The 16,990-nt window shown below is 45.8% G+C and overlaps 1 protein-coding gene across 4 annotated transcripts in view; it reads right to left on the reverse strand.

Annotated features, from left to right (window-relative positions):
* LOC147021076 (rho guanine nucleotide exchange factor 2-like) overlaps positions 1-14,584 on the reverse strand; it is a 174,660-nt gene extending 160,076 nt beyond the window's left edge. The window contains exons 1-4 of one of the 4 annotated variants that reach the window (XM_085890810.1): positions 14,348-14,570; positions 8,403-8,544; positions 7,866-8,038; positions 5,180-5,222 (exon numbers count right to left, since the gene is read on the reverse strand). In XM_085890810.1, the coding sequence (XP_085746936.1) occupies positions 5,180-5,212 (33 nt within the window). In that variant the 5' untranslated portion in view covers positions 5,213-5,222; positions 7,866-8,038; positions 8,403-8,544; positions 14,348-14,570. Of the gene's footprint in view, positions 1-5,179; positions 5,223-7,865; positions 8,039-8,402; positions 8,545-14,347 lie in introns of all 4 variants that reach the window. The other 3 variants (XM_085890811.1, XM_085890812.1, XM_085890809.1) reach the window with 3 other exon arrangements.
* Between the last annotated feature and the right edge of the window lie 2,406 nt (positions 14,585-16,990).

Raw genomic sequence — 16,990 nt, forward strand, 5'->3', positions numbered from 1 at the left:
TTGGAGTTCGACCACGAGGGGAAGAACTTGGGTTCCTCCCGAGGACTGGTCCTGAGCCTGGCAGGCACAGGTAACTACGAACGCCAGCATGTTGCTAAGCAATTACAAACGCCGATTGGTACTCCCAATCCTGGCAGGGTGTCACTACTCTGTGTGTTACCGTTTCCGGTGAATTGACCATACCAAGTGAGTTTCGTTCCCTCGGTGCATACTTGCGATAACTTATCGTATCAGGTGCAGCCGAGTGGAGCTGCCAAGTACGCACCAATTAACCAGAGCCAATTGGTGGGGTAAAACTTCCCGGCTTCACTAACGTGTAGACATTGCTGGACCAATGGAGGAAAAGACAGGACGAGCAGGGTACAAAGGGCATGTGGCACAATAAAAAGGTTTTAATACAAAGCAATATGTACAGCAGGGGAAAGCAAGGATTGATGAAGTGTGGCAAAAAAAAACACGGCAGGCACCATCAGACACACACCCGAGGAAATTAGAGAGCAAAAGAAGATAAGAGAAGAACGAGATGTTTGCGATGTCTTCAGTAGCTGGTGCGGCCAATGGGACCACACTTCCCATTCACTTAGGAGGGGGAGGATGGAAGAAAACTGAAGGTGTCTTCGGTGCGTGATTTGAGGAGGTGCAATGAAGTGTGATGAGGTTATGCGGAGAGGAAGCTGTAAAGATGTGGGTTGGGGGGTTGGAGGTAGAGCAAAGAACATGTGAGAAGATAGGCTTAACGTGAGTGTAGAGAAATCTGTTCGTGCAATTGTTTAAATGCAATCTGAGGCAGCGCTCGGTCTGGTGACTGGCTCTCCATTCCGTTCAGCGCTCCGCGACCCCAAGAACAAAAGGTGGTCCAGATGTGATATAAGCAGGCAGGCCAAACGATAGCAGGGCAGGCAAGAGCGAGTGGAAGCAAACGGACCAGACGATGGCAGAGCAGAGAAGAAGAGGGGTGGGCCAGAAAAGAGAACTCTTTTATACTTCCCCCAGCGGAGGCAGCGCTCGAGAGTGGAGCAGGCGGAGCGATGGGTGTTTGCCCGTGCCCTCATTGGCACATGGACTCAAACCGCTGTGTTGGGCCTGCCTTGGCGAGGATATCTCACCGGAAATGGCCCCATTTGCTCTGCACCTGGGCACGCAACAGAGCTCCCAGAACAACATGGGGTGATCACGCGCCCCAGCCATGAGCGCACCTCCTCGTCCCCGCTGGTCCCTATAGGCGGTAGTGGTCGTGAATGACGACTGTGGTTGAGCGATGGCAGCGGTGATGTGCCGTAGCTGTTGCAATACAGCGAGTTCGTGATGGCGGTTGTCAATATTGTGGCATCAATGAGTGAGTGCAGGCGAGCTTGGGTTGTGATCTGATGTCGGAAATTTTGGGAAGGCGTTGTTGTGGTTGCAGGGATGTTGCAGCGATGGGGGCCGAGTATGGTGAAGGTCTGAGGATAGCGCAAAGTTTGAATGGGAAATGGCGTGCGTATGCAAATGAGATATCCGTTGCCGTGGTCTGCATGCTTGCATGAAGGAAAAGAGGTCGTGTGTGAAGTAAAATAAAATGGATAAAAGAATACAGAATGGGATTAAAGACCTACCTAAAAGTCCTCGCAACACATTTTGTCCCATCAACCCACTACACATAAAGGAAGGGCTATCTAAAACGGATACTAATGAAATAACCACTATATGTTGTATGCCATAGCCAAGGAGGAGTGCCGGTTTCGCAGAACCACAACAATATGTTTTTGGCCTTTGAAAACGGCCTGGGTGTGAAAAGGCTTCCAGCTCTGAGAGCGATGGACGTGGGCTCGTGCGTTGCTTCCTTGCAGGTCGTCAAAGCTAAGTTTTTCAAAGCAGATCTATCAGGTCTTTCCGTCATCATTACATTGCTGCGTTATTGGTTGCATTTTCGTCCAATTTTTCGTGTTTTTACCGTCCCTTGTGGCGTGCTGTTGAATTTGTGTCCCCGTGAATGCCTGGTCGAGTGGTCGACCCCCGAAGGCCTCAGCTAGTGGGTGGGCCAATTCTGTCGCTGCTCTGATGCCGTGTACAATGTTTTACCTTATTTATTTTAAGTATTCTCCTTTCACGCTCCACAACTTTATCTTCTTTTCCGCCTCCACTCTTCAAAAAAATAAATAAATAAATAAATAATTTCACCACTCAAAAAAATCATGAACTCATTCTGCCTGTTAATCATTTCTTCCATTCTCAATTCCTCCAAATTGAACTAACATTCCTCCCAAATGAATAAATTTGATTCTTACGTCACACTTCCAATTCGGGGATTTTTTTCCCATGTTTTGGTCGAATCTGCAGCTGCCGCTTCCGCCTCATTAAAGCGAAACTTTCCGAACTGGATTCGTCGTGTTTAGATGTTATATCTGGTCCCCGCGTCAACGTTCGTGTTTCCAACCAATTGTCTGTGTTAAATCAAATTTGTTTTCCTCTTGTTCAATCAAGGCCTACTTTAGCTGCTCTGCAGATAACCACTGTTAAAATTATGTTTCCCTTTTGTTTCCATGTTCCTTATTTTGATTCTTTCTTCCAAAATATCATACTTTCTATCTCAAGGTTATCCTATTTCCTCCCCTCCCTTCAAAAAAAATATTTAAACCAGAAAAAAAACTTTATTTTTCCAGACCACAACAATTTCATTCTACTACAATTTCCTTCCGCCTGTACTGGTACTCCATTCTATTTATCCCCCTCTCTCAATTTCTCCAAACTGGTGACACCCCACCAAATCCAGAATCATTGCTCACCTACACCAATTCGTTCCTCTTTTTTCCTCCACCTGTGTAATCAATTTCCACATTCTCTTCAATCTCATCCTTTCCTCCAGGTCTTCAAGACAGCTGTTCACCACCATCACAAGTCATCCCCAATCCAAAACTATGACATTTTCTGCCTCCTTAGTCTCCACCACCCCCAATTCCAAGCCTACCTCCTTCCCAATTTCCAGTTTTTCCTTCCTGAGAGTTTCCTTCTGTATCCATCCTGTCCACCCTATGCATCTTCCATCCTTCGAGACAATACTCTCTACAGAGCAGCGGTGCTGCCAATGCAGTCTCCTGGGCTATTGGGCACAATCCTGGATGGGTCGCCACTCCAACGCAGGATACTTGAATGGCCCAATCATACCAGCAAGCTGGTACTCATTTTGCTGACCTCAGCAGGACCATAGTACCAGGTGGGGTTGACTCAGCCTAATTCAACGGCCAAGCGGGATTTGAACTCAGGACCTGAGGATCCCAAAGACCACCACCCTAACCATTAAGCCAACACCAGGCATCCTGACTGACTGACTGACATTAAAGATCGGTACTTTCTGGGTGACGTAGAAAGCCGAAATCCTGAGTGCCGATGGACGGATCGAAGCCGGTCCACCAGGAAAAATACCCTATCCCTCAATTCCTCCCCACACCCGTTGTTTGTCCAAGTCTCCATCGAGTTTATCCTTCAACTGTGCTGTTGGTGTTTCCCCCTCTCTCTCTCTCTCTACTGTTCCTTTTGTTCTGTTGTGTCCTGATGCTTTCAACATCCAAGCTCTTCCATGAGCCTTCACTCTGTACACAACAAATATATATTTTTTAATGACCCTTCATCTAATAAAAACACTTCTTCCTTTAAAATAATTTGAGAACATGTTAAAATGTTTCACTTCCCTTACTTCTCTGTTCGGAGTACCCCACATGTTCTTCTTCACCAAGATCTATTCCTTTTCTTCTACAAAAAGATTATTTTCTAAAACTGTCTGCTTAGCGCTTGGCTCACCAACCCTCCTCCCACAATGGACAGCACCACCTTTCTCTGTGCTTTCAACAAAAATTCTTATCTCCCATCCCATGATCTTTGTCTCCATTTGTCCAATTTGGGAATTTGGAATCAGCAATCCCTCCACTTCATGCCCCCTCTTTCCGCTTCCTACCTCACCCCACCAAACCGGAAAGATTAAGAAAATGCAAGCAGTAAAGTCCTGGGACCAATGGGTAGCACGTCCCAGCAGCAGACACAGGCCAATCTCTACAACGCAAGAAAAAGGACGAAGACTACAGCACAGAGTCAACAACGTCGAGAGAGCCGAGAGAGTAATAATGATGCCTCTCCCTCACTTTTTATGGGCTCCTGCGTCATGGCGCAATTGGACACCGATCCTCTACCAATCAACGCCTTAGCCGCCAAGCAAGGTATAGAGGTGGCTGAGACTTCTTCCTCTTGCCGGGATGTGAGAGAAGATGGGGGATGAACAAAGGTGCCATGGTGTGGATAGTAATAATCCCAAAGCATTTCCCTCTCACCTATGTCCCATCGAGTTTGACACGGGAGACACGTGAGAAGACATCCTTAACCCTCTGCAGCCACTAAAGGTTACAACGCCATCTTCTTACAGCACAAGACCAAACAGGACGAGTTATCTGTAGCCACGTTTCCTTAATACAGGATTCAAAAAAGCCCAAAAACACAAACGGGTGTCTATTCCTTAAATGTTATTAACCGACACCCCCCCCCCAACTCCCCCCAACCCCACTCCATAAATGTCACAATATATTTCACAAGTTACCATTCAACTTGAAGCCAAAAGTTGGGCTGCCTTAAAATGTTGCACGAAGTTTGGTTAATCTTACAGCGAGACTTAATGGTTAAAGAAAATTAGTTTGAGTTGTGAGGTCACACTGACATGTTTAAATGCTTCCACAAGGTAAAGAAATGTTGACAAAATATTCACATCCGTTGACCAAGGATAAGTTTTGGTTTGGTAAATGTACCACGTAAACGACAACCTGACATTCTGACTTGGAAAGGTCAAAGCTGAGCATTTTTTTTTTTTTAAAAAGAACTTGTTGATGTTTTAAGGGGTAATGAAGCCATACCAAGTCGAGCCATCTTTTTCAACCACAACAACATTTCTGAGCACATTGTTCCTGGAGGAAACGTCGTTCAAGCACTTTGCTGCCCAGGTCTGAAGCCTTTCAATTGTTGACTCGACGATGCCAAACAAATTACAAATTGATTACTCATTGAAGCTCACATTGATCATATGGAAAAGGTTGCATAACAACGAAAACGTAAAGTTGGACATTCTCTCAATGACTCGGTCAACGTTAAAAATAATCAATAATATTTCCATATTTTAAAAGAATAAGGGGGGAAAGGGAGGGAGCTGTACAGAACTTACATATATCGGTGAATCACGTGGACTGAGCTCCATTCCACCCTGTCTGGAACAAAATGTATTTCATTAAAACTCATAAAAGACGGTGAACAGTTGCATTATCGCAGAGAGGAGAAAAAAAAAAACATCCCATTTAATACACTTCGTAAAAAAAGATGAAGATGCAATTCATTGCCGTGTACCACGTATGATGCACTCTCGTTAAGCCAGAATGATGCATTCCATGGAGCATTCGTCGTCATGAACATGTATCAAATAATCATTTATTATGAATAACAGGCAAAGAACTCGAGAGTTCACGGAAAACCTCACCCCGTGCAGTGTTCAAATTTATAATGAAATTTAAATAAATTAAATTGTAAAGGTAGCCTCTAAAAACAAATTCCAGGAGGTTTACCGCCGTTGACGCAATGTCTTATTACAACACCTTATCTAACGTGTTACACGAGTTCTTCGTGCCTGTTGTTTGTGTCCTTTATGACATCCTTAAAAAGTGTAAGTTTCCCCGTTTGGAATGATTTTCAATTTTGACTGCGAGCCACTCCTCGCTGCACATATGCGACCGGGAAAAATTCAGAGGCAAAGTAATGCGAAACTGCAGGTTTGTTTTCTGATTCGAGTTAAAAATATAATGTTCAATTGAAATAGTTGTTCCTCGATCATAAACTGGCATTTGTAGATGAAAAGACAGACAGACAGACAGACAGAGAGACAGACGGAGTGAACCAATTGCTTAACCCCGCTTTTCACTTTGCGTCCACAGGGTATTAAAAGTGGATTTTGCGACAGTCACAAACTAAAGAAATAAACCAGATCTACCCAGGCTTTAAGTGAATCAATGAGGGTCTGCAGAAAGTGATTGCAATCAAATTACTTTGGAGAAGGAGAGTGTATATTTTAATGGACATGACATGAATTTCTGGACTTTGGATACTTGCTCGGGTTGTCAACACCCTCCGACACACAACAGGTTTCCTTGAAGACACTAATCAGACCTCCACTAACTATCCAGGTACAAACCATGCCTTCCTTACAATCATTGACCAAATCTGCTTTAGTTATATGAACCATATCACGATAGCCAATGTGTACACTTGCTTCTGAGCTGTCTAACCTGGGTTTGAATCCCGACCAAGCTATAAACCGTCACCATATTGTTTCGTATGCAGGACAAGGCATCAATGTGTGCATCATCACTCAGACAGACATTAAGCTGGGTGTCCCATCTGCTGGCGTTGGTTGGCGGATAATTAAAAATCTCACAATGTCTTTTGTAAATTATAGGTGAGCTACGTATCACCAACACCCTTGCCAGATTCCAAATTCCTGATTTAACCTACAGGGGGCACTGCATCAGCAGAAAAGCTGCACTCCCAACAAATAATGAAGGAGGAGACCATATAGGTATCAAAAGCAGAACTTCAATCTCAAATGCAAGCTGCAAGCACTGGATAGGTTTGCTGTCCAAAGGGAACCCATCTGGAGGTCATGCACTTTCAATGTAGACCTTTGCCATCGATTGGTAACTTTTGTAAGTTTGACATGGGATCGTAACACCGACAATCATATCCCCTCTTTGTGTGCCAATATTCAACAGTGCGGCTCTTATCCCCTCACCATCCCTAAACCCTGTATCCCCTCACCATACCTCTCCCCTCTATCCCCTCACCATACCTCGACCCTGCATCCCCTCACCATCCCTCTACCCCATGGCCTTCCACCTTCCCTTTTATCCAACATTATCTCAACATCTTTCTCCCATCACACACCTTCATCTCACTTCCACCGACCTTTACTTCTCTTTCTCTTTGCTAGTAAAGGTGTTTGTACTTTCAGTAACCTTGCATTCACGTCCTCATTAGGCATTCAGTCACGGATTTTTTTCATCATTATTAACCACAAGGTTCATACCAAGCATTTTGTGCTCGTGATGAAACTACTAAAGTAAAACCAGTCCTCTCTGGGACTTGCATTCATGAAACCTGATGAAAACTTGCATGATCATTGCATGGGCACCTTTTGACGGTGGTCCATGTGAAACGTTCTGCGGAGACCTTTCCCCCATGTCCCCCATACTTACCACTGCCTTCTCAATAAGCTAATGATGCAATGCACCACGGTACTTTACATTTACAAGGATGTAAAGTAAATAATTCTGTCACACAAAGATCTCATGATTTTCATTTGGTGAATCCTGGGTTTTGCTTCCCTTTAATGGGAATACATTTACGATGACATTTACAACCCAACATGACAAAATCCCGTTCTTCGCAGCCAGGCTAAAGATCTAACGAAGGTTCAACCAACATACAAGGTGGTTCAAATCTGATCTGTACTTCTTTGTACAACTAACATTGTCTATAAACCTCCGCGTGCAATCATCACATTGCTGTGCAGTTTTTTTTTTGAAACCAGAAGTTCCATAATTATTCGCCGTTCCACATCCACCCCCAGCTTTGTCATCTCATTTGTCGCCATCTTTATCGTCAGCACATGTTAAGGCGGGAAACACGTGCTTACACGTGGGTGTTGGTTTCCAGTACTATAAGGAGAGAATGTCACAAAAATAATTATTAATCTCTTGCATTCCGATTCCCATGTACCGACGTCTGTTCTGTTACAGTGCAGCAGTGCTATCGAAGCAGTTTCTAGGCAAAGGGTTATATTGGGTGGTTTGTTGTTGCCTTACCAGCAGTAGTAGTAGTAGTTAGGGCAGGAATTTGTAATTTGTAATTTGTTCAGGGTGCTGGTGAAAGCTCGCCGACTCTTCGCGAAGGAGAACGTTGAGTCTTTAACGTCTGCCAGCTCATGCCGGTGGAGGGGTAGGTCCAGTTTAACGTACACACCGATGAATCAGAATGCCTGTGAAACACCAGGATGACAGTTTATAGCTGGGTCGAGATCCAAACCCAGGCTCGAGAGCCGAGAGGCAAATGTGCATACCTCTAGGCTAGGCCATCCTGCCAGCCACTCCTTGCATTAAAAAAAAAATATTAAGAAAAAGAGCAAGACAAATTTATACCTCCTTCGTTATACCAATAATAATACAACTAATCATCATCGCTTTCCACACGATCATTATGATCACAGTATAATGCCACAAACTCTCAGTTCGACATATTGGGAGGCAACATAATCTGTACTGGCTGCTACAGTCAACCAAGCACCGCATCCGTTCACAAAACACGGGGTATGGGTCACTCCCATTCCCAAGACAGCACTGCACCTGCATCTGTGGCTGGTCTCGGCATTTGCGGAACTCCGAGCAGAGATCCAGTGATTAGTGGTAGCATGCAATGGAAGCCATGCAAGCCGCAGGGATGCAAAGTGGCTTCGTGCGGTTTTTTATCGGAGGTGCGCCTGCGTGACTGATTAGAAACACAAGGAAGTCCGGTCAACATGTGTTTCGCTAAGCTTTCCAGCCCGTGTGCCTTACAAGATAAGTTTTGGTTTTGTGTGTTCCAACATTACTCATAACAAACCTGAAACGTACTGACCATTGCCAAAATTCTCCCCCCCCCCCCCAAGTATGCAGTGTCAGAACGTTGGTTTATAAAAACAAAATTCACATCAAGTGCAACTAATGAAAAAAATAAATAATTAAAAACCTTCAATTTGATTTTTTAAAATTAATTAATTAATAAATAAAATTGGTGTTGTAAAACCATTTTTGCAGAGAAATCAATATGTCGCTGATAAAACGTATATATTCTGGAAGTTGAAGGTTATTGGAAAAGTAATCGAGACATATTTCTTGGAAAATTTGGACGAACCAGTACAAGAGCTCCGTAATACTGTTACGAATCTGGAAACCATTCGCGTTCACACATCCAGTTCACCCAAAGTTTAGTTATTTCGTTAAGTATATGTGTATAGTTAGAATCCCTCCGTTATGTCTCATGGGAATTTCATGTGTGTGCTGCGAGTTTCTTTCTAGTTAGTTTTCTACATCAATCCCCTCCACTCCTTCAGCTCCATTACACACGTGTTCAAGGCCACGAACGTAGACGGAGTCTCCATCGCTTCAGAGCGGACTCCGCCCCAGCAAGGTGGAATGTTCCTCTCGTCCAATCAGGGGTGACATCGCTTCAGCTCCAACTCCGCCCCATCAAGAAAGAATGTCTCCCCTGTCTGTACTGGGGAAGGCAAAAGAGCCTCTCTCGGGGGAGGAGCACCGAGACGCCGACACGCCCCTCCTCCTCCAATCACGGCTGGCCACCACGACACCCGAAACCCCCTCGTCCAATCCGGAGGCGAGTTACCCGAGAGCGGATCCCTCCACCCCGCACTGGGGAGGGATAAGAAGGATCGCGAGCTGTATCAGAGGGGGTTCCTTGGTTCCTTGGAGGTCGTTCCTTGCTTCTGGTCTGCTGGGCTCTCCTGGTCATCGGTCATCGTTCGTGGCTGGCCAGGTCGTTCGTAGGATCCTGGCTGCACTCGTTGGCTTCTGGTTCGTGGGTTCGAGTCCCACCGTGGTGGGTTGTGTTGGAGCACTCGAGCTGGGGATCGCCGTTCCCTTCCACGGACTCCGAGCTCCACAAGTGCGAGTCGGTAAAACCGCACAAGGCGGCCAGGTACCCAACCAAACTCTAACCCCCAGCTTGCCTATCCTCCATGGCTGGAGGGTCCGAATAAAGGCCAGTTGGTGCCATTTCTTTTTGGGTGTGTGTGTCTGTCTGCGGCCAGTCTTGCAAGTAAAACTGTTAAGTGATTGCCATTGTACATTTGCCTGCAGTTATATTCGTGATTAAGTCTGCTCTGTGTTTCCCTCCCTATTGCCTATTGTAAATAAATAACTGTTAAATGTTCCAGTTCGTTGTCTGTGTTTTCTTTCATTGACCCAGTATGGTTCGGGCTTGAGAATGAGGGAGGCCGATTGTGCCGTAAATTGTTATTTGGGCCGGCGCGACTTTGGTAATTCCCGCTCGGTTACGCCGGATCCAAGTCGGTAACAGCGACTCGGTTCGGACAAAGCCGGCCGAGGGTGTGGCTTCCCCGGTAGCTAGGCCATGCAGCTTATTAGGTAAATGGGAATCAGACAAAAAGACCCTAACCACGCGGTCAAAATATTGGCGTCCACGGTCCATTAAGCGACCCGTCGACTTCGGATTTATCCGAAGTGACGACCTTCAATTCCGGGTGTTCGGTGGGAGATGGCCCAACTGCTCCATCTAGCGGTCGTCCTCGTCACCGAACCCGGCAATTACAACAATACGTCTACCTGTCTTATGCGTCCTCGGGGGGGGCGACCCACATCTTTGTTTCTGACCAAGTCGAGTTAACCTTTTGTGAAGAAGAGTTTGAACAAACCTTAGTTTGGATTTATTTATATATATATTCCATTCCGTTCAATAAGGTGAAACTGCCATATTTGACAGGTAACGCATTCTATTGCATGTCCCTAGTCACCCTTGGACCATTGAGAGTCAAGCACAGTGTGTATTGTAGACCAAACACACACAAACATACCTGGAACATGTACGATTGAAGAAATTGACCTTTGGCCTATTGGTGATATCTATACTCTGGGAGGAGAATGGTACGGAGGTAACAGACAAGCCTTCGAGGTGTCTAATAAGTCCAGGCTTGATTCCTGACCCGACTATAAACAGTTGTATCTGTCGTTCATATCCAGGACGGAGCATCGCAAGGTGCACCGTCCTGTCAGAGAGATATTAAGCTGGCTGTCACATCTGCTAGCACCGAGTGGTGTACGTTACATCCCATGGTATCTTTCGCCAAGAGTAGGCGAGTTATCGCCGGCACCAGGAAACAAATAATTGGTGCTGTTGAAAAGGTAGTCGTAGGAGAATGTTGACTTTGATCTGTGTGCTCATGATGATTAATTGTCCATCCTCATGTAGTTGCTTCACTCAGCTGCACCACGAAACCCTTGATCTTTCTTTCAGTTCTAATTCTGATTATACCGATTCAAAATCTGACTATCACCTTCTCAGATCTTGTGGGGGAAACAAAGTTGTGCGGCATAACCAAGCTATTGGTTATGCCAAGTAATCTCTATGCCACCCAATGAAATATATATCTCTATGCCACCCAATGAAAAATATAACACAACAATATATCATTACAAATTGGAAATTACAATTCAGGATGTAATGCACAAACACAATTAAAGTTAAGTAAAAAACAAACAAACAAACAGGAATTAGAAGGGTACCCAGTGGAGCGCACACCTCAGTCATGCTGAACAGGTCATGTCTAGTTTCCCACTGATAGGCCGGATCTGGATCCGGGCGAGAACCAAAATCGAATCGGCTTGTTCTCATCACCTAACCAACTCATTCACCAAGTCTTGTCTGAATCCGTCGACGTTCTGAAATATGGTGCTACATGTCGTTTTTGGCACCATCTCTCAATGGTGAAAAATCACTTTAAAAAAATTATATTATCTGGATCTGGATCTGGAATCTAGATCTTCAGCAAAATCGAATCAATTCGTCCTCGTCACACAACCAACCTGTCCACCAAGTTTAGTCCAAATCTGTCCATAACTTTTTGAGATATCCTGATCACAGACAGACAGACACACAAACAGGGGTGAAAACATAACCTCCGTCTACCTTCGGTGGTAGGGGTAATGAGCGATTGATAATTCAGAGCCTGATTGGAGGATGTATCGAACATGTTAATCCTGAAATTGTGCGACGCTGATTAAAGTAGATCTGTGTGCAGCCACACACGCACGCACGCACGCACGCACACCACAATAACCTCTCCCATCCCTTCAAGAATGGGTGAGGGTAAAGAGCCTGTGACAAAGCTAACAACACAACAGGTGGAGGAGAATGAACTTAAACAAACAAGTCTGCAAAAAGCCATCCACAGGTGGCTAAAGTGAATTTGGGCCATAAACCCAGGGCCTGGTCTGAAAGGGATCACTATTAGAGGTGATAACACGCCCCACCCCCCTTAAAGTCCTCTCTCCATGACTTGGAGTGAGCTCGGTGATCTGGTTCAGCTTAGCATGGACATTGTGACAGTAGCATTGAAAAGGGATTAATGGTGACCTTCAAAAACAGTGCACTTTTACTTCGAGCCTGCACTTCCAAAAAAGGCAGTTGAGAGAACGGTTTCCGCGCTTTGTTCCGATATAGCAGGAGTTGATAAGAAGAGAGCCCGAGTCTCAGTTGCTCCCACCTATCCCTTCTCATGAAATGATTTATGACTGGTTTTTTTTAAAGCTTTGATGACCCTACTACGAGGTCCTGATCCTTTACTAGTGCTTTCCGAAGATAAAAATTCTCGTTTCATCCTTGATCTTAAAGTGCATTTGAATTTCCCTTCCATTTCCTTATTTATTTTCCAAAAAAGGTTGTTTATTTTTAAACACATTTTGCTCAACGTCCTCCGGAGCTGTATCCTCGGCCGTTGAAGTTTGAATTTGTGTTCGAAGTTTGAATTGACTGATGTGTCGAAGGTGATGAGGACGTTAACATTTTTGCAGAATCAGCTTTGTCTTTGTCTTTCTGTCTCTTGCTCTGCTTGAAGGTAATAGGTTCAGTGCTGCCAAAAGGAGTCTCACCTTACTACAATTCACCGTCTGTCCGTCTGTCTGTTCCCATGTACCGCAAAAACGGCTGAACCGATCGCAACCATTTTTTGGGTGTGTAATCCTGGGACCCCTTGGAGCAAAACAGGCATAAATATAATAACATGACCCCCTTGACGGCTCCCCGTAAGGGAGCGGGTGCTTCTAGTGGTAAGAATTACACCGGGTTGTTTGCCATTGCCTTCCTGGTTGAAGTCAGGGAATTCATCATTTGCCCAAAGTGTGGGGACTACAATTCACCTCGTCTTCGCAAAAGACGGGATCATTGACATCCATCGGCTAACAATTTGTCGAGAAACTTTTGAAAATTGCCGAAAAGTGCCCCATTTTTGGGGTGGTGGTGGAGGATCATGGCATCACCCTGTAGTGATCCCTTTCTTTCCATAACATCATCAGATGAAATCCACCAAACACTGCTTTGCAACGATTTCATGTTTCAGGACTACAGCATGCAGGCCAGGCAGGCGAGCCCGAGCTAGGACTACATGTCCAGGCAAGCGTGACCACTCATCCAGACAGGCACACATTCACCTTCACCTGGAATTCCCAGCTTCCATTGTCAGAGTCAGCTCCGTTCCTCTTTTGTACATTTATATTCTTCTTGTGCTTTACCGGCATGCACAAAGGCAGACAGCTGGAGGAAACACACCGACCAAAACAGGACGAGGCAGTGCTTTTGATGGGCATCCAGAACCAGAACCGTGTGGCAATTCGACACCGGTGCGGATTAGTTACAGAGCCTCTGCATCTCACAATGGCTGAGACAAAGATATGCCCATTGTTCAAGCATATGGTTTGTGCTGCTCCTTTGGTGGCAGATATGTGTTAACTTGGGGTTCAATGGACGGAGAATTAAAGAGTATTTTGTGAGCGACGGTTAGGGGAGGGTGAAAGGATGCAGACGTTTGAGCAATGTGTCTACACCTGTGTACACCTGCCATGCACACACCTGATTAGGGGAAATGGTGGGATAAAACTGACAATACAAAAATAAAAAAATAAAAAAATAGGTATTAAAATGGAAATGGCTATTTAAGAAGATAAATATATGGGGAATGTTTCCATGACCTCCTCAACCCCATCGTCGATGTAATATTTCTGATCCGATGAGCCGCCGTGACAGAATAAGACTGTAAAGACGGTTATAGATCAGGAGTGTCAGGACACACACTGGGACAACCCCTACCAACTGCTGCATCACTTTGTGTTCACTGCACCAACGTCATTCCCAGGGATATTCCCTGCGTTTTTCATCCTTATTTTTTTTTGAGCTCATTGTCAAGGATAAGCTCGTCTTTAACCTGGAACGCTCGACCGAGCCACTCGGAGCGGAAATGCCCTTCGACGAACTCGTCCTCAGGGGAGATTGTCCACCTGCCTGCTGTGCGATTCGACATTCAGCCAACTGCCGTGCAATTGGAGGATTTTTGCACCAGTGTGCTCATGGGGATAGAAGGTTGGGGGGAGGAAAGGGAGAATGAGGGTGGGAAGGGAGACGAGCAAGAGGAAAGGGATCAATCAAGCCTTTACATGAGCATGCACTCGGCACTTGACACGTCACATGATTATATGTTACTCGCAACGTGCGCAACACCACTCACCAGGCGGGGCTCGCGCACACCATCACCAGAGAATGACCCCCGGGACAACACCACGACAACGCCGACACATTACGGCCGCGTCCGTCATTTTAACTCGTCTCTCGCCCCTTACCTCCCTTTCTTCGACAGAATCTTTTGTATTTCTACCTGTCCCCCAAAAACGGCTCCTCACCTAAAGTAGTACCCTCTCCCAAATCGCTCCTTGTCGCTCACTCCACCCCTCGTCCCAAATGCTACACCTCCCGTCTATCATGCTCCTCCACTTGCCTCATGCTCCTCCTCTAAATTCATGCTCCTTCCCTTTCCTCATGCTCCTCCTCCAGAATTATGCTCCTTCCCTTTCCTCATGCTCCTCCTCTAAATTCATGCTCCTCCCCTTGCCTCATGCTCCTCCTCTAAATTCATGCTCCTCCCCTTGCCTCATGCTCCTCCTCTAAATTCATGCTCCTTCCCTTTCCTCATGCTCCACCTCCAGAATCATGCTCCTTCCCTTTCCTCATGCTCCTCCTCCAAATTCATGCTCCTTCCCTTTCCTCATGCTCCTCCTCCAGAATCATGCTCCTTCCCTTTCCTCATGCTCAACCTCCAGAATCATGCTCTTCCCCTTTCCTCATGCTCCTCCTCAAAATTCATGCTCCTCCCCTTTCCTCATGCTCCACCTCCAGAACCATGCTCCTCCCCTTCCCTCATGCTCCTCCTCGAAATTCATGCTCCTCCCCTTTCCTCATGCTCCACCTCCAGAATCATGCTTCTCCCCTTTCCTCATGCTCCACCTCCAGAATCATGCTCCTCCCCTTTCCTCATGCTCCACCTCCAGAATCATGCTCTTCCCCTTTCCTCATGATCTTCCTCAAAATTCATGCTCCTCCCCTTTCCTCATGCTCCACCTCCAGAACCATGCTCCTCCCCTTTCCTCATGCTCCTCCTCTAAATTCATGCTCCTTCCCTTTCCTCATGCTCCTCCTCTAAATTCATGCTCCTCCCCTTTCCTCATGCTCCTTCCCTTTCCTCATGCTCCTCCTCTAAGTTCATGCTCCTTCCCTTTCCTCATGCTCCACCTCCAGAATCATGCTCCTCCACTTTCCTCATGCTCCACCTCTAAATTCATGCTCCTCCCCTTTCCTCATGCCCCTCCTCTAAATTCATGCTCCTTCCCTTTCCTCATGCTCCACCTCCAGAATCATGCTCCTTCCCTTTCCTCATGCTCCACCTCCAGAATCATGCTCCTTCCCTTTCCTCATGCTCCACCTCCAGAATCATCCTCCTCCCCTTGCCTCATGCTCCACCTCCAGAATCGTGCTCCACCCCTTTCCTCATGCTCCTCTAAATTCATGCTCCTCCCCTTTCCTCATGCTCCTCCTCTAAATTCATGCTCCTTCCCTTTCCTCATGCTCCACCTCCAGAATCATGCTCCTTCCCTTTCCTCATGCTCCTCTAAATTCATGCTCCTTCCCTTTCCTCATGCTCCAACTCCAGAATCATCCTCCTCCCCTTGCCTCATGCTCCACCTCCAGAATCATGCTCCTCCCCTTTCCTCATGCTCCACCTCCAGAATCATGCTCCTCCCCTTTCCTCATGCTCCACCTCCAGAATCATGCTCCTCCCCTTTCCTCATGCTCCACCTCCAGAATCATGCTCCTCCCCTTTCCTCATGCTCCACCTCCAGAATCATGCTCCTCCCCTTTCCTCATGCTCCACCTCCAGAATCATGCTCCTCCCCTTTCCTCATGCTCCACCTCCAGAATCATGCTCCTCCCCTTTCCTCATGCTCCACCTCCAGAATCATGCTCCTCCCCTTTCCTCATGCTCCTCCTCCTCTCCCATATTTGTCGATGCAGTCAGTATTCAGGTCATCATCGACCCTTGCAGGCCGGTCAGTACAGTCAATGTTTTTACCTCCGAGTCACAAAATAATTTATTTACTGGGAAGCATGCAGAGTAGGGGTATTGCCCAAATAATATAGCAAAGTTTCAGAAAAGTGGAGGCTGTGGAAAATAGAAAAACAAGCTCAAATGAGCTAAGATTCTCGTTCTCTTAATGATGAGATCATAAAAACGAATATGACGTCATTGTGATGTATGAGGTTTGCGATAAATTATCTGTGCTAATGCCCGGCTTGATTCCCGCAAACAAAATTCAAACAGCTTGCCTAGTTTCGGAGATAATGATACAGGCGATTTCCATTGGCGGCGATATTACGACGTCAATTTTTTTTTTCTCGGAAGAAGTTCCAAAATCGGAGATGGTTACGGCCTGCGCGTGGGCTTTCTGCGTATACATGGCAAGTTTCATGAAGATCCGATGAAAACTCTGGGTTGTGAAACAAAAAATGTCAAAAAATAGGAATGACGTCATAAAAATTGATATGACATCATAGTGATGCATCATATGTGTGGTAATTCATCTCTGCTAATGCCCTGTTCGTTTCCCGCAAACAGAATTCAAAAAGCTTGCCTAGTTTCGGAGATAATTTTTTAAGGCCATTTCCATTAGCGGAGACATTATGACGTCATAACTTTTTTTCTAGGAGGAATTTTCAAAATCGGAGATGGTTACTGTCTGCGCAGGGTATTTTTACATACATATGCCAAGTTTCAGGAAGTTTCGATGAAAACTGTAGGCTGTGAAACAAAAAAGTCCAC

This window comes from Eptatretus burgeri, chromosome 8, assembly GCF_056783735.1.
Source record: "Eptatretus burgeri isolate ZD-2024b chromosome 8, Ebu_testis_v1, whole genome shotgun sequence".
NCBI classification, from domain to species: Eukaryota; Metazoa; Chordata; class Myxini; order Myxiniformes; family Myxinidae; genus Eptatretus; species Eptatretus burgeri.